Source organism: Narcine bancroftii, chromosome 10 (genome assembly GCF_036971445.1).
Source record: "Narcine bancroftii isolate sNarBan1 chromosome 10, sNarBan1.hap1, whole genome shotgun sequence".
Classification (NCBI taxonomy): Eukaryota; Metazoa; Chordata; class Chondrichthyes; order Torpediniformes; family Narcinidae; genus Narcine; species Narcine bancroftii.
Window position 1 is genome coordinate 68306842 of NC_091478.1, and position 18904 is coordinate 68325745.

At 38.3% G+C, this 18904-nt stretch overlaps 1 protein-coding gene across 2 annotated transcripts in view; it reads left to right on the forward strand.

The window, feature by feature from the left end:
- cdh31 (cadherin 31) overlaps window positions 1-18904 on the forward strand; it is a 77199-nt gene that overhangs the window by 19570 nt on the left and 38725 nt on the right. The window contains exons 3-7 of one of the 2 annotated variants that reach the window (XM_069901232.1): window positions 5531-5724; window positions 5982-6146; window positions 10687-10842; window positions 14837-14981; window positions 17088-17254. In XM_069901232.1, the coding sequence (XP_069757333.1) occupies window positions 5531-5724; window positions 5982-6146; window positions 10687-10842; window positions 14837-14981; window positions 17088-17254 (827 nt within the window). The remainder of the gene's footprint in view (window positions 1-5530; window positions 5725-5981; window positions 6147-10686; window positions 10843-14836; window positions 14982-17087; window positions 17255-18904) is intronic. The other variant, XM_069901233.1, reaches the window with a different exon arrangement.

Consider the following 18904-nt stretch of genomic DNA (forward strand, 5'->3'; position numbering starts at 1 on the left):
TTTAAAAAAAATTATATAAATGTTTAATTTGTATCTGGGATTCAAATCTAGACTGATAGTGTTGTTTAATAGTGCAGTGGTGGGGGTGGGGGTAACATCATGCGATAATGTAGGGCTAGGACAAGGAATCTGGCTCCTCTGGGGGGAAAAAAAGTGGGAAAGAAAAGAGAAAAATCTGAACAAATTATAAATAATCAAAGAAAAAAAATCGCAATGCTGCCAAAAAAGGACAAGAAAGCAGAAGAAATTTTAGACAAGATGGAAGAATGACAGCAAGGCCTACCTTGGAGAAGGCCTCCCGACAAGCTGCGGAGTCCCTGAAACAACAGGAATGCCTGGATGAGTCGAGGAGGGGAGCGATTCAACTGCGTGAGGACTGCATGGGCAGTCAACAGCAATGGGAGGCCTTGACAGAATGGCTTACCAAGCCTTCCAAACAGGCTCCCGGGCAGTTCAAGAGCTGTCTGAGGAAGAGAAAAGATTAGAACTGGAAGAAAAAGGAGAGGTGGAGGAGGAAGAAGAAGAACAAAGTCCTGAAGAAATGTTTGAAGAAGAGACAGGGGTAAGAAAAAGACATGATATTAAGAAATCAGAGGTCAAAATTAATAAAGTATGTGAAATTGTTAAAGAGATGCAGAAAAAGCATCAGGAAGTGGATGAAAAAATCAATTTGGAAAATCAATTCCTTCAAGAAAAAATAGACAAAGTGGATGAAGGATTAGAGCAATTGTGGCTCTAATTATCTTAAAAAGTGGATTCATTAGAAAATTTCAGTCAAAGAAATAATGTTAAGATTATTGGTTTGAAAGAAGGAGAGGAAGGAAATTATATTATTCACTTTTTACAACATTGGATCTCCCAGACTTTTGGACAAGAGTATTTTAAAGGGGATATTGATATTGAGCGAGATCAAAGAGCCCTTCAACCTAAACCTTAGTCAGATTAAAAAAACAGAGACCCATTTTGGTTAAATTTCTTTGTTATCAAGTGAAGGAAAAAGTTTTGGAATTAGCAGCCAAACAGGCTAAACAAAGAAAAGCGTCCTTGGAATTTGGAGGAAGTAACATTTTTGTTTATCCGGATATAAGTTTTGAATTATTGATAAAAAGGAAGAGCTTTAACCCAGTTAAAAAACATACTGTGGAAGAAGGGATGCACTTTTATTATGCTACTCTACGACTTTGAAACTATTTGTTCAAAGGCGGCCAAGTAGATTTGTTATGAATCTGGAACAAAGAGTATGGGGAAAGTCTGCCAGACGTGCATCAGAAATTGACCCGAAGAGTGGACACTTGAAGCCAGAAAGTTATACTTGCAGTGAAATAAATTTGGAAGCAGTTTGTAATATCGCAGAGATGAATTTAATACTTAGAAGAGCTGGAGACATGCTGACTGGGTCCTACCAAACCGTGAACATTACTTTGCGGCTTTAGTCACAACCTGATAAATGTAGGGTGGTAAGGATCGTCTGGGGATCTTGTGACAATGCTCGGGGGGTGGGGGGGGGGGTTCGTTTTTTTCCTTTCTCTTTTCCCTCTTTTTAAATTTATGGTCACATTTTTTCTCTTTTTTACTGGACTTAATGTTAAGAGCCGGGGACTGATGAAAAGGGAATTATGTAAGAAATTTAAAATGAGTAAAGGAATAAAATTTGAGTTTTAATGTAAATGGGCTTCAAAACCCTATAAAGAGAGAGAGTTTTAACATGTATTTAAAAATTGAAAGTAGATTTTTTTTTAAAAAAACAAGAAACCCATTTAGTGGAAAAAAAACACTAAAATTAAAAAGGGATCGGGTTGGAATGATGGTGGCATTGCATTTTAATAGAAAAGCTAGAGGAGTAGCAATTTTGATAAATAAAACTCTCCCAATTAAAATACATAATACAATTTTAGACCCATTTGGTTGGTTTGTTTTAATAAATTCAGATTTTTTTTTTCTGAACAGTGGACATTAATGAATATTTATGCACCAAATGTGGATTATAGTAAATTTATACAAGAAATTTTATTAAATTTGGGGGAAGCTAAAGAAAATATGTTAGAGGTGGAGATTTTAATTTTTGCTTAGATCCTTTATTAGATAGATCTATGAAGAGTGTTGAAATCTAAGGCAGCAAAAATAACTGTCGTTAATGAGAAATAAACAGCTATTATAAATTGGGAGAACTAGCACATTAAGTTTTGAAAACTGAACAAGAATCCAAAGCCATTATTGCAACTAGAGATGAGACAGGTTACATACCTTAAACATCAGGATATCGATAAACATTTTAAGCAATTTTGCACAAAGTTGATATAAATCTGAATCCATGCAGGATGATAATAAAATTGATTTTTAACTCAAGTAAATATTCCTGAATTAAATATGGAAGGACAGAAAATATTAGGCATTTCTTTTACAGTTGCAGAGATTGCAAGGGTTATAAATTCTTTGCAGAATAATAAATCTCCTGGTGAAGATGGATTTACATCAGAATTTTATAAAGAATTTAAAGATGTGTTAATGCAATTGAAAGACAGTGGAAAATTACCTGATTATTTTAAGGCAATTATTATGGTAATTCCAAAAAAAGTAAGGATCCATCATTGTCTTGTAGACAGATGTCATTATTGAATGTGAATTATAAGATAATGGCTAAATTATTAGCAAATAGACTGGAATTTCTTTTAACCAAGGTTAATTAATAAAGACCAAACAGGATTTATTAAGAAAAGAAAATCAGCGGACAATGTAACTAAATTGATTAATTCATCTAGCCCAAAAGAAAGAAATTTTAAGTGTAGCAGTTCCATTTAGATGCAAGAAAGGCATTTGATAGAGGGGAATGGGACTTCCTCTTTAAGACACATGCTAAATTTGGTTTGGGACAAATGTTTATAAATTGGATAAAAGCATTGTATATTGATCCAAGAGCCAGAATAGTAACAAATGAACTTGTGTCTGGTTTATATTAAGTTAACAAGATCAACAAGATTGACAGCTTTTTTTTTGTACTAGTAATTGAATCATTAGCTGAACTTATTAGGACAGATTTGGGTATTAAGACTATTAAAAGAGGGGCTAAATAACATAAAATTAGTCTATTTGCAGATGATGTAATTATCTATCTGACAGACTCAGAAAAATTGTCAGATAAATTATATATGCAATTAGAACAATATGGAATAGTCTCAGGATATAAAGCCAATTGGGATAAAAATGAAATTATGCCATTGACTTTAGGTAACTATACTCAATGTGGACAAAATACAAAATTTAAATGCTGGAAAATGGGATAAAATATTTGGGAATTTAATCAGTTATAGATTCTTTTTTAAATTAAGAAATTGTTTAAGAAGATTGAGGAGGTTTTTAAAAATGGGTTGATTTACCAATTACGTTAATTGGTTGAGTAAATTGTATTAAAATTAATATTTTTCCTCGAGTGCAATATTTATTTGAATCTTTACCCATTGATGCTCCTAAAAGGTTTTTTTAAAGGATTTAAATAAAATTATAAGGAAGTTTTTATGGAAAAGTAAATTGTCGAGGATTTCTATGAAAAAATTAACTTGAAGATTTGAATTGGGAGGTCTACAACTTCCAAATGTTGTTTATTATTATAAAGCGGCTCAGTTACGATTTATTTTTCCTTTTTTTTTGAGGAAGGAGAGAAATTGGCTTGGTTTGCTATAGAATTTAATAAGATGGGTAAAAAAAGAACCTGAGGATTTTTTGTATGAATGGAATGCAGCATTATTAACGGGAGAAGTAGGTACACAAATATTAAGATATTTGGTTAGAATGTGGCAAATGGTACATGTGTTGATGGGAGTTAAGGGAGGATGCCACTGGTGTAAAATAAATTGAATATTATAAATTTTATTAACTAGTCAAAAAAGGAATAAAATATATTAAAGACTTATCAAGGTAGGTATTTAATGAAATTTGACCAATTGAAAGTTAAATACAGAATACAAAATAATACAATATTTGGATATTATCAATTAAAGGTTTACCTATGAGAAAGATTAACCACTTCTTATTGTTAGAAGATGATGAAATAGAAACAATAATATCAAATCCAAATATAAAAAAAAGTTTATATCTATGATGCATTTACAACTTCTGAGGGGAGTAAAGAAGAAAGATTTTTATAAATCGAAACAAAGGTGGGAAAAGGATTTGAGTATAGATATAAATGATAAAAATTGGATACAAATATATGATAGTATCAGAATTACAATAAATGTTAGATATAGAATGGCACATTATAATTTTATACATCAGTTATACATTACACCACAGAAACTTAATAGATTAAAGACATATATTTCAGATGTCTTTTTGATACAAACAAGATATAGGTACTTTCATACATTCCACATGGACATGTCCCAAATTTAATTTTTTGGACTAATTTAATATATTTTCAACGGCTAATGGGTGTTAAGCTCCCGAGAAGTCCTATGTTATTGGTGGATATATCACAAATTAGACCAGATTTAAAATTAGATTGGTTTCAAAAGGAATTTTTAAAAATTTAATTGGCAGTTTCTAGAAAATGTATAGCTGTTTCATTGAAATTGGATATGGATTTGGTATTAGATAGATGGCATGGTGAAATGCAAAGTTGTGTAACTTTGGAAAAGATTACATATAATTTAAAGAACAAATATGATAATTTAAAAAAAATTGGTTTCCATATATGCAAAGGATTGGGGTTATAACTTTAAGTAATTACATTATGTCAATTGGTAGAATCTGCTATGAACTTTGTCACTCCCCAGCCTCACCCTAATATTTTATTTTTCTATTTGGTTATGTATGTGTTTTCTTTTATATAATATACTTAAATTTTGATTGATTAAGTGTGAGATGTTGTACAGTAGCATTTTATTGTATATTTTATACTTAAAAGTTATAACTATAACCGTTAGTGTTAGAATAATTAGATTACAATTTATCTGTGGTAATAATCCAGTATTGTTTTAAAATTAGTTTTTTTTCTCTTGCTCTTTCCTCCTTTTCCCTTTTCTTCTTTGGGGATTTTCTTTATGTGATAGGGAGACGGTGGGGGGGAAATGATTTTAAAAAAGCATGTATTGATTTTAATATCTAGAAATTTTGGCTCTATATGTAATTTTTTTTATATGCTAATAAAATAAAATTTGAAAATAAAAGTGCAGTAGCAATCTTGGTATTGGCAACTGAGTGAGAGTTTATCGGTTGTCCCCTGCTGTTGTATCTTTAAGTCAGCTCGGTGTCACTTATCAGGAAGCAACAAAATTAAATGCACAAAATTTGAAGTGGATTGCTTCAGGGACTGTACCCATATATCCATCTGTTCATCTGCACGTAAATGCTATTGCCCCATTGTGATGTGGCTGGTAAGTGGAAATCTGTTGCATCCAAAGAAAATAAGTATCTTTTATAATTTAATAACTGCTAGGTGCAATGAAGATGTTACTTTCTGCAGGTTCATTCAGTGTAGGGATGAGGTTCAGACTGAAACTGGTCAATTACTCTTTCCTTTTTATTTTTGTAGTTCATTTTAACTGCAGTGAACAAAAGGGACTGAAATTTTCTGCAGATGATTCCTGTTTCCAAGTGGAATCTGATGGGAGAGTTCTTGTTAGTAGAAGTGTACCAGGAAAAAACCAAATAATTTTTCGTATCATTGCATCAAGTCGGGATGATGCGTGGGAAACTACTGTTAAAGTCCTAATAAATGGTGAAAAGGTAATTTTTTTAAAATTAAAATTTGGGCTGCATGTTTGAATTATTGGGATTACTGTAAATGCCAAAGGTTGCAATATTGTGGAGTTTTTAAATAAATATTTGGGTAAATTGATGAAACAATTGATAAATGAGAGCATTCTGTGACATTTAATGACAATTGTAATAAAATGCAAAGGTGTTGGGTTTTTTTTTTAAAGATAGAAACACGATTTCAAGCGAGTGGTGAATTTAATGGAAAGTACCTTCTGATGTTTGAGTTGCAGGTGAATGATTCTGCAGAGGACGGGACAGCTGTGCCAGTGATTATGTGGCCTTCACAATTTTCTAGTTCTGCGTTGAGACGGAAGAAGCGAGAGTGGGTGATTCCTTCGGTCAATTACCCAGAAAATGAGCGAGGACCGTTCCCCAAATATGTTGTTCAGGTATATCAATTGATCGAATTGTAGTGACGTCGTTGGCTGCATTAACTTCAAACTATTAACCTGTTAAGTCAGTATAGGCTCCACATAACCTGCTTGGAATTGAGGAGCAATTATAATAAAGGAAATGGCAATTAAATTATTAAAGACTAATTAAAAAAAAAATTAAACTTCAATGAAGCACAAGAATGTAAATCAATCAAATACTGAAAGATTTTTCTATCAATGTTTTCAGCTGTTTGGCCAAGAATTCCAAACCAGAATTCTCACGTAAAAGCCTGATGTGATTAGGCTTTGGTCACTTGTCACATTTTCCTCAGGATACAGTTATGGCAAGAAGTTTGTGTTTACACTAACCCCAAACTCTCTAGACGCTGTGATTTGAAGGAAAGACACCATGCTGGAGAAACTCAGCAGGTTAGACAGGATACTTTATATAATAACGGTGCATAGCCAAAATTTTGGGCTTGAACCCTTGATCAAAGTATGTGCAAAATGTAGGAATGTGCCTGAACTGCGATGAAGGAATATATTGGTTATGTATCTTTGCTATATAAAGAACATTATCTGACCTGCTGAGCTTCTCCGGTGTTACATGCAGACAGGAACTCAGGCATACGTGGACACATGCAGAGTTGTGTGTTTATATAAAAAAAAAAATCAGACAGAGATGGGGCCTCATGAGATAGATGCTCTGTTTCTGATGGGATCCCCACCCCCCCCCCCCACCCCACCAACCCCAGTGATTTGATGACGATTTTAGCTGTAAGCAATTACTTTTTTTTTAAATCTTAAATATCACAGTGCATTGAACAACCTGTAATTTAGTTTTTACTGGTGCGTTAAACCATATTAATATTTTATAAACTACTATAGAACCCCTCTGGGCCTGGCTTGGTGCCTGAATATGTCCCTTACATCTCCTGCCTGTCAGAGCCATTTTTTTTCACAGACGCAGTGTCGATCCTCTGCAACAGACTGTTGCCTGCAGGGTCTGAGCAGGCTTGGAGGCCGTCTATCTGTGCTCGTGTGCGATGCATCAAAATGCTAAAATCATGAAAATGTAATTCATGAACTTGCTGTTCTTGGGGTCCTTGCTTCTATACCTGCCCTACCTGATGTAAATGCTGCACGAGATCTCCTCCTCAATACTCCAGTGCTGGCATCCTTGGTGAATCCTGTGGGAGAGTGGACACGCCATTGCACTGTCATCCTAGCAGAGTTCACCCCTGGCTTGGCTGACACTGAGCACACATGGATGTTCAGAGCTGAAAATTACAGCTGTCAGTCAAAACATGATTCAGTTGTTTTTAGGAAGAGTTCGAATCCACTCCTCTCTCCACTGAAGTGGTGCCGAAATGGAACAACCAGATTACTCCTGTAATGATTGACTTTCGAGGACCAGTTTTTAGGGTAAAATTTAGGGTGTCAACAATTACAAGCATACTACTTCTGCCCTTAATACTTGCATCGTTCAAGGTGTCATGAATTTGGGTGGGTGGGCAGCCACGACCAGGTGGTAAGTCTGCGGTTGGGGCATCGGGAGCTTGGGAGGGTGGTAAGTCTGAAGTTGGGCATTGGGAGCTCGGATGGTCAGGAGGAAAGTCTGCGATTGGGGAGAGAGGAGATCAGATGGTTGGATGGGAAGTTGGGGGAGTCAGATGGGTGGAGGGCTGAGTGGTAAGTCAGTGGTTATGGTGTCAGGACCTCGGATAGGTGGATGCCTGGTGGTAGGCCCGATGAACTTGGAGCTCGGATGGGCAGGAAGCCGAAGCCTAGATGAGAGTATGCGGTCAGGGTGGGAGCTCTGGAGGTGGGTTGCCAGGACCAAAATTAGGGGGTTAACTTTTAGATGTAACATTTTGGGGCCAAATATGGGGGGAGGGGGGGTTGACCTTTACATGCGTATATACGGTAGATTCCAGATCTTGGGGAATAAGTACTTCCAGTTACCAAACTTGCAGCAAGCACATTGATGTGATGGTCAAAACATCTTACTTGATTAAGGAAGTTCAGCATGTCCCTGGTGTTTATCAACAACTTCTTCAGATATTCTTGCTTCATTGAAAACATCATTGGTGTGGAATGGCAGGCGATGGGGGTCAAGATTGGCAGAAGGTATTGAGTGCAGGTCAGAACATAACACAAACTTCTCTCTCCTTCATGGACTCCAGCAAAGGCAGCTAACATTCTGAAGGACCCATCAAGCCCAGACACTCTCTCCTTTCCTTCCACCCATCAGGGAGAAGGCTTAAGAGTGTGAAAACATACAGCAACAGGCTTAAATAAAGTTTCTTTCCCATAGACATGGAGCTCCTGAATGAACCCCATAACCGTGCCATCATGCTACTCTTGTTTGGAGCTAATTGATTTGTTCATTGCAATCTTCTGCTCTGTAAATTGTCCTCTGCATAGCTTTATGAATGTTGGAGAAAATTTGTTGGTCTGCTTGCCGAGAAACCCTCCTCACTTTACCAGGTGTTACGCGAGAAATAAACTTGAGACGTGTGGATTGTCTCTCAAATTTTCACACTTCTTTATATTTTAAGTTTATGGCCTTTTTGTTTTAACCTTCATGTGCCTTTTCTCTGTAAATTTAAAAAAAAAAATGGTATAAATATTTTTGTTTTCGCTTTCCTGGGTTGTCTGCAAAATTGGATCTCTTGGGTAACATTGGTATACAGGGCAGTTTGAAATGGTGACTGACTGCAGAAGGACATCAATACCAAGATCCCATGAAATCTTTGTAAATTGCTTTCCTTGCAGGCAGCCATGAGCATTGCCATTGGCCTGATCACAAAATCCAGCCTATTTTAATTTCCTATTTTGTGGTCATCTGAAATTTTATTGATGCCAAGTATTTTCGAATTTACCCCAGAAGAAGCCGCACTGTTATTTAAATTTATCCTAAAATCAGCTTTTTTCTTTTGCAAGCGAAAAACCTTATCATTCCTCTCCATGAATACTTACCTTGGCTGTTTCCTCATTTCTAAATATTGCGGTGGAGCCAATCTTCATGCTTCCAGGAAGAATTTCAAACATTCTTCATGTAAAATGGACTTGTATTATTCCCGATGGAAATGTCAGTGACCGATTTCTTCGGTTAGATATTTAGGTCGCTGGTGCTCTTAATAGTTATACCGGTTTAAATCCCCTACTGTCTATTACGAATTTGTACATTCACCCATGACCATGTGGGTTTCCTCTGGGTGCTCCATTTCCCTCCCACATTTGTATGTTAATGGGTCACATGGATATAATGGGGTGGCAGGGGGAGGTGGACTGGAAGCATCTGATACGATGCTATAATCTCTCATTTACCAAAATAAATATTGAGAAAGCTTACTGTGAAAGAATGAGTTCAACAAATACACTTAACAAAGGGTTAATAAATTAGGTGAGAAAATATAGTATTCGCTGGTGATGTTTTTCAGATTGGCTCATTTCTGTAAATTTTGAAAGTTTTCTCTGAATATATCTTGTATGCTTAAAACCTTGGTATAGAATTTTTTTTAAACTCTTCCAAAGGTATTTTTATTGACCAACTTTCATTTATGTTCGCCTCACCTTATTTCTGTCTCTTTCCTACTTTTTGAAATAAGTGTCTAAAGTGGGCAAAATGCAGTCAGCTCTGCAAATAAATGATAGAACGATATTCAAAACTCTGGTTCCAAAATAAAACTATTTTATTATCTAACTTTTTTTGGTATCTATTGCGCCTTTTTAATAGCATTAAGTGCTTTATTTTTAAACACCTGCTCAGCTGCATCAGATAAGAATTTGGGTGGATATGTACACTGTACAATGTGCCTGACAATAACTTGTTATCACATTTAACAGCAACTTCTTGGGAACACCATTAATAAAGATCGTAAAGTATTTGTCTAAATTTGGACCCACAATTAGCAGTGTTGTCCTGATTACTTCATTTAATTCTCCACTAACTTGTTGCACTGATTGCAACCCTTTGTGCCCCTCCTCTACCTGTCCTGGTCCTTTCTTATATCCTCTTCTAGGTGTGGAACCTGTGACTCTTTCCCCCCCCTCCCCCCACTCCTCCTTTCCCCACCCTACACTTCTATTTTGCACTCTTGCTAGATCCAATTTCCAGCTAGAGTTGCTTAAAGATTCATTGAGAGATTGGTTAGTTTGCTATTACAGTGTGAGCGACCCATGTTAGAATCTGATGTCTCTAAAGAGTTTGTATGTTTTCCCCATGACCTGCATGGGTTTTCTCCGGGTGGGTGTTCCTGTCTCCTCCTACCCTCCAAAAACACATTGTTAAGTGGGTGTAATCAGGCAGCAAGGTTCCAATGGCAGGAATCAACTTCTACTCTGTTGTCAATCAATTTTTAAATTTAAATTTTACCCATCCTTTTCACACCGGCTGTCTCAACCTGAATCAGCTTTAAATGTGTGACCTTTTGCTCCTTGACCTTTCATGCTATACTGTGGTGCCTGGAGGTATTTCACATCTGTTTATTATTTATTGTGATGCCTCCATGTGCTTGCAAAACTCATTAATTTCTATTTTTCTCAACAGATCAAGTCCAACCGACAAGAAGAAATGAAAGTAATTTATTCTATAACAGGCCCAGGAGCTGATCAACCGCCTATTAATGTTTTTACCATAGATAGAGATGATGGGAAAATTGTTGTGCATCAACCTTTAGACAGAGAACAAATCGCAAGCTACAATGTGAGTTTTTATTAATTATAATCCTTCCTGTTACTCAGTGGTTCATTGTAAAAGTTAGCTTTGCTTGCAGTTCGTTCTTTGTGCAAGATTGATTCACATGTCAAAATAATTCTTCTCAAATAACCAATCTTAAAATCTGAAGAACACTTGTTTGCACAGCCAGATGGCAATGGATATGACTTGTTATCTATCACAAGCTCTTTCCTTCAACCATGCTCACTCAGTATCTCTAACCTGTTGCCTAAAAAATAATTCTCCTTTGAGTAAAGTGGGAGAGTGGAGGTTAAAGATTGATACTAATCGCAGAATAATGTGTAATGAGATGTAAAATTTATTTAACAGTTTTGTAAGGGTTAAAATGAATTGCAAGTTGCTAGGACCTAGAAATGTTTTCAGATTCCATTGATGTTTCCATAGTAACAGTTTTAGCCAAGGTCTTTTTCTGTGTGTTTAATATAAACAAATTAGATTGAATTTGCTTTTGTGCTGTATAGAACCAGGGCAATGTAGGCTGTCCTGATAATTTCTTTGACAGTGTATTTGTAAAAGTATTAATATTTTATTGTACATTTATTAACTGTTTTAAGTATAGTTTAATTGTTTTAATAGTTCAAAAAAACACTCAATGCTACTTTAGAACAGACTATTCTGTTTTAATGAGAGTCAGAACAACAATGTCTGCAAATTGCTCAAATGATTATAAAGGGAAATAGTTGCAATATTATAATCAAAGAAAATGGATTATTGACTCGTTAGTCCAGGGGGTCCCCAAAATCTTTAGACCATCGACCCCTTCATGGAATACTTGATCCCTCATTGTCTCCCAGGCATCGAATCCTGGTGATGGATGGGGGAGATGTGGTCCCCACAGAAGACAGAGAGGAGAGAAGGAAAAATGTATCTGATGGTGGGATCCTATTGTAATTCTGGCTCTACTCCAATCAATTTCTTTTGTTACCCCCCCCCCCCCAAAAAAATTAATTAGGCTTGCGAGGTATGGCTTTCCCTCACAAAGCCATGCTGACTATCGTCGAGTAGACTACTTCTCTAAATACTCGTAGATCCTATCCTTAAGAATCCTCCCCAGTAGTTTGCACATAAGACTCATCGCTCTATAATTCCCAGGATTCTCCCTAGTACCTTTTTAAACAAGGGAAGCTATCTCTTCCCTCCCTTCCCACGGCAACTTGAAGTATATTGCACCTGGCCCTGAGCACCTTTCAATCTTAAATGTTTTTAAGAAGATCCAATACTTTTCTTCCATAATCTCTACATCGTCCAGCACACAAGCCTGTTCTGACCAAGTTCCTTTTCTCTGGTGAATACTGAAGCAAAGTATTAATTTAGGACCTCCTCTGCCTCCAGGCACATGTTGCTTCTTTTATTCTTAAGCGGCCCTACCTTCATTCTCATCATCCTTCTGCATTTCATGTGCACAAAGAATGCCCTGACGTTCTCCTTAATCCTATTTGCCAAGCGTTCTCATACCCCTTTTGTGCTCTCCTAAGTCCCTTCTTGAGTTCCTTCTGGGCTACCATATACTTCTCATGACCCCATTCTGTTTGCAAGGTTGTTGGCAGGAGATGGGGGAGGCATTTTAGCTGCAGGGAGAGGTTGAGCAAGCTCGGGCTTTATTTCTTGGAGCATGGCAAGTGAAGAGGGATAGATTGGATGAATGCATACCAGTAGCATGTTGCCCAAAGAAGAGAAATCATTCACCAGAGAACATTGGTTAAAGATGAAAGGGTGGGGGGGGGGGGAGAGGAGAAAGAATTCACAGGAACCTGAGGGTGGTGGATGTATGGAATGGGGTGCTGGAGGAGGTGTATCAAGCAGGTACTACTGCAATGTTTAAAAAAAAAAAATGGACAGATACAGAGAGAGGATGGGTTTGGAGGGATATGGGGCAGATGCAGGCAGGTGAGACTCATGTGGATGGGATTTTTTTTGGATGCATGGACAAGTTTGCCTGAAGGGTCTGTTCCCACATGATATGAATCTAAACTAAACCGCACGGTTAGTGCAATGCCTTTACAGTGCCAGTGATCGGGACAGGGATTTTCTCTGAGGCCTCTGGTCCACTGTTCGAAATGTGCTGGGGGTATAGGTTAATTGGCTGTAAATTGAGAAGCACAGGCTCGTGGACCAAAATGGCTTGTTAACATGCTGGATGTTAAAAAATTTTAAAAATTGTATTTAAATTTAACAATTCCCCAATATGTAATGTTTTCACATTTATTGTTATATTTCTGCTTCTGTGTATAAATGTTATTTTTTGTTTTGCATCACTAAAATATCAGCTGAACTTGTTTTTATGGAACAGTTCAGAGTCTGCACTGAACATGATGCCCCATTTAAGCAAAAACTCTGCTGTTTGCATATTCTCCATATCCCTCTATTCCCTGAATCTTCATATGGTTATCTGGAAGCCCCTTAAACACTCATATCTGCTCCCAGTACTATCCCAGCAGCCCGTTCCAGGCACCTTCCATTCTATGTAAAAAGAAGTTAGCCCATTACACTTTCTTTAAATTCCTTCCCCCTCCCCCTTTTAAATGCATATCCTCTAATCCTGGGGTAAAAAGTTCTATCTGCCCTGCCAATGCCACCCATAATTTTACACATTTTCCTCAGGTCTTTCCTCATTCTTTGGTGTTCAAGAGGAAAAAAAGCCAAGTTTGTCCAACCTCTCCTTATGGTTCATACCCTCTAATCCACACAACACCCAAGTGTGGCTGAACCAAAGATTTGTGTAGTTGCATCATGACTTTCTTGCATCCACCCAAAGAAGGCTAGTATCTCATATACCTTTACCACACCATCAACTTGCATGGCCACTTTTGATGAGCTGTCAAGCTGGACCTCCAGATCCCTCTGGCTCAATGACTTTGAGCTCTACTGTAGACTTCCCCCTTACAGTTGACCTCCCAAAGTGCAACAGCTTGCACTTGTTAGGATTAAACACCATCAGCTATTTCTCTATCCATATCTGCAACTGGTAAAAGTTGTAGTCTTTGATATCCCCTTATACTGTCTACCACTCAGCCAATCTTTGTGTCACCTGCAAACTTGCTAACCCAACCACTTTTTCATCCAATTCATTTGCATGTGTCAAAAAGAGGGATCCAACACTGATCCCTGTGGAATACCTTTCCACTGCTATCCTCTGTCTTCCATGGGCCAGCCATTCTGAATTTAAACAATCAATTAACTAGTAAGGCGTAATCCAGTAGATTCATACAATCCAAAGTCTATGTAGACAACATCCACTCCCTACCCTCAACCACTTTGTCAACTCTTCAATGAATCTCAATCATATTTGTAAAGCATGACCTGCCCCAGATAAAGCCATGTTGACTGTCCCTGATCTGACCATGGCTTTTCAAAGGGTGTAAATTCTATCCTGCTGTATCCTCCCCAATACCACCCCGACCTCTGATGTGAGGCCCATCAGCCTATAATTTCCAGGAACTTTCCCAGAACTTTCTGGTTTTCTTCCTTCTTTTCTTGGTAAACAATTCTGCTTATAACCTTGAATCACTCTGTGGATGAATTTTACAAGCTTGAGATCTTTTTTTCCCTTCTCCTTTCCCCCCCCTGCCCATTCCTGTTGTGCTAAGACTATTGGCTGTGATGGTATGAAACGAAAGGTTGAAAATCACACGTTTTAACACGATTGGCCGTTCAGCCAATGTCCAGGTTGTCACAGTCTATGAACTGATCTCTAAGGATCATCTAAATCTTCTGCTTCAGAGTCAAGTAATTTGTCTATCATATTTTACCAGTTGGTGAGAAATGCAGTGCCAATGTTACTGGCTATAATTGGGTAAGAAGAATAAACATGTTAATAGACAAGGTGAAATGGACAAATTTATCTTTCAATCTGCTCTCAACCAAATAACTCCTCTACAGCTTGTATAATGTCTTGGATTTCTGGTTCAATGTTGAAGAAATGCCTGGTTTAATGACCAATGTTCTTGTCTCATTAAAATAGCTGTTGGCCCATGCACTAGATGAAAATCAGAATGAGATTGAAGATGCAGTAGATGTTTTAATCAACGTCATTGATATGAATGATAACAGGCCACAATTTACCTCTCCAACTTTCTACGGCACGGTGGTGGAAGGAGCCACACCAGGTAAAATGAGCATTTTGTTTTGTCTCACATTTCTGAATTGAGCAAATCTTTTATCAGATGAAAGTTCTGAGATTGATTTGCATTGCATCCCAAATCTGGAGCCTAACAGGTGACTTCTGAATGTTTCCACTTTGCTCTTTGGAATTTTTCCATGCCTGCGCAATGTGAAGGGAGATGGTGGTTCAAACAAAAAAAACACGGAATTTTTGAATAGGTTATTTTTACACTTAGTGTATCCTGGTTGGCCCAGTGTCTTGTTGGAACAATTTTGTTGCCAATATATTTCACTTGTTTCTTTGAATCTTTTTGCATGTGTGCGTGTGCTTTCTACAGTATCAGTGAAGGGTTTTGTTTTCTAAGAATCACCATTTCAAATGAGTAGCCATAGCATTTTGTTTTAGCAATGCTTTAGTTGAACAAGGCGGCTTATGAAGTTTTCACATCCAGCAGTACAGTTACCGTTGCACTATGCATCACAATTACACATATACTCCAATCACAGGAATCAGTGCACTTGACCTTCTTTTGATCCAGTAAACTGACTGAAGAAATAAAGATAATTTAAGATGGGTATTAGCCTATCCTTGTATTTGTAGCTGGCTGCAAAGGAACTGGCATGTGTCTGAATCTTCTGAAGTTGCCAGAAACACAGTCTGATTACTTGCAAAGGTAAATTCTAGCAATGTGGTAGCCTATCTGATGTCTTCTCTCACATGGGGAATGTAACTTTGGCCTGAATGTCCTGGCCAAGAGTTTTTTGTGTTCCGATTTATTGTCAGAGTACATACATTTCAGTGTGAGATTTAGAATTTGTCTTATAGCATTTACTTGCGTGTGGCACGGTCAACGTAGCGGTTAGCGCAATACCTTTACGGAGCCAGTGGGTGGAACCTGACCGAGGTTCGAATCTTGCGCTGTCTGTAAGGAGTTTGTACGTTTCCACCCCATCCCCCCCAACCCCATGTCTGTGTGGGTTTTCTCCGGAGAAAACCTACTGGGTGTAGGTTAATAGGGTGTAAATTTGGTGGCACAGACTCGTGGTCTAAATTTTTTTTTAAATGAGGAAATATTCAGCGTGGCTTCAACAGGATGGCCGCTTTTGCTTTGTTGCAGCAATGAAAGATAGGAATTCAGCCACTCGGGATATGAGGAGGAGGAGGAATTGCTTCTAATGAGTTTGAATCTTTGGAATTCTTTACTCCAGAGAGCCATTGAGTTGTCTGTAATTTTTATGATGGCTAAAGTGAGGGCTATGGAGATGGGATTTTTAAAAAAAACAAGCAACTTCGAGCAGGTTTTGCGTTGTATGGGTTTTTTTTTTAAGACATACAGCATGGTAACTGGCCCTTTCAGCCCTCGAGACCATGCTGCCCAATTACACCCAATTGATGTACATCCCCAGTACATTTTTGAATGGTGGGAGGAAGCCAGAGCTCGGGGGTGGGGGGGGGGGGGGAACCCACACAGACATGGGGAGAGCGTACAAACTCCTTGTAGACAACATGGGATTCAAACATCGGACCTGATCGCTGGTGCTCTAGAGGTGTTGCACTAACTGCTATACCAACCGTGCCGTACCTACTCTTACAGTAGTTTGAATTTGAGATATTTAAGCTTTAAAATATTTTGCCTTCATATTGGTACTTTGGAGTTTTCCTCGAAGTATTCTGGAGCATTGTTTCATGTACGCGTTGTCCTGTGGTTAAAATATGGTGTTTATTATCATGGGGGCGATATGGCACTTTTGCTGACTCGTGGAAAAAAAAATAACGTGGCTGCACATCTTCTGTTTCTTCTCTCGTGGTTTCTTCCGATTTGGGGGTGGAAGGGTTAGCGCAATGCTGTTACAGTGCCAGTGATCGGGGTTCAAATCCCACACTGTCTGTAAGGAGCTTGTACATTCTACCCACATCTGCATGGCTCCGGTTTCCTCCTGCTGTTTGAAAATGTACCAGAGCTGTAGGTTAATTGGGCGGCACGGGCTTATGGGCCGAAAGGGCCTGTACCCGCGTTGTGTGTTTAAACTTAAAATCCAATATCTTCCATGGATTGGGGAGAAGAATGTTATGCCTATCTCGATGCAATTTAATGTATATTTGTTTGTAGGTACTGCAGTCATGAATGTGACAGCCACAGATGCAGATGACAAAGAAAAATCTAATGCGATAATTGCATACTCCCTTCCGGAGGAAGAGCTATTGGCTGAGCCAATGTTTGCAATTAGTTCAAAAAGTGGACTAATCAGTGTGCTGAAAGCGGGTTTAGATCGAGAGGTGAGTGGATGTGGATGAGCCAATGTATATAACTGGTGAAATGTTAAATGATATTTATAGCATCTGTTGTATTGCTTTTTCCTTGCTTTGGTGAACAAGGGCTGCGTATATATTTGTGTGTGCGCTGTTAAATCAATTTTCAAATGGAATTCAACTCCAGCTGATGGTTGGCTCAAGTATTGGAGACAAGGGGCTCGGGTAGTTTTCAAACTTTCTTTCCACTCACATCCCACCTTAAGTAATCCCTATGTCATTATGTCCTCTGTGATTAGTAAGGGATTGCTTAAAGTGGGATGTGAATGGTAGGATGGCCGAGCGCGGAGGACCTGGGGGATGTGTCGGCGCATCCTTAGCCATGCCGGTGCGTCTTCATCAGAGACCCGCGCTCGTGCAACTGCTGCTGCAAGTTCACCACCGCACTGATGAGGTCAGCCCGGCGTGGAGAGGGGTCCAGTCCTGCAGCCATATATGCCGTATATGAACAAGAGGAGGAAGAACCTGTTGATTATTTGGGGGAGGAAGATAACGAGCTTCTTCTGGCAGCTGCTAACATCATGGAAGGTAAACCTTGAACTTTAAAGACACCTTCTCCATCTAAATCACCAAGTTTCCGGAGTCCTTCGCCTAGACCTGATGTCATAGCCATGTTGGAAGGAATAACTAAACAAAATGAAAATTTGATGGATTATACATCTACTAGCTTTAAAAGTATTGATGAACATTGGCTGACATTAGAGTTAGAATAATTGACATGTCTGGGGATATTGCCTCAATGAAGTTGGACATTAATGACAATTTTTCTCAGGCAAAATATTTCAGTAACAATTGGGTCTGGACTTAGATATGCCTGATATGTGGGATTTCTGTTTTGCATCTGTATTTACTTGTGAGATGGACAATTACAAGACAGTAGTGAGGGCATGAACCTTGTACAGATGACTAGGAGGAGTCACGTGATGGAGTAGTGGCTGGTCGGGGAACTCCAACCCTCTCTGGAAAAGTTTTAAAAAAACACAGAATACACAAAGGCACAAACATAAAAATTAAAATAAAGTGAAAGTAAAGGTGGGAAGAAAATGGCAGCGAAGAAAGAAAAGTCAAAAGCAACGGGAAGAAGAAAGGACGTCGGAAGAAGAAGGTGAAGGCCTTACCTGTCTGAGGAGGCCCGCCGCGGAGAGAGAAGCCCGCTCCCTAAGGTCAGTCGAAGTCCCGAGCTCGGGACTACAAAAATGGCTCGCGGAGCCAAGCAAAAAATACACTGACGGGAGGGGGACCAGCTGAGGAGTCGATCTCCACAGCTGAGAATGACAGCTACAACAACAACAGGAAGAGAACATAGAAAACAATGAGAACAAGAAAGAAGAGAGTACAAAGAAAACAAGGAAACAACAGATGACCAACCCAGAAGAAGAAGAACAGAGAAATGGAAGAAGAAGGGAAAGGCAAGACAATGGATATATATTTTTTTAAAGAATATATGGAATCAGTAAAAGAATGGCAATCACAAGAATTTAGTGAAATAAAAAGAAGAATTAAAAGTACAGAAAAAAAATGAATAGATTAGAGATGGTCATGTCAGATATAGGAAAAAGAGTGGACAAGGTGGAAGAGCGAGAAACAGCCGTAGAAATGGAAGTAGAGGACTTAAAA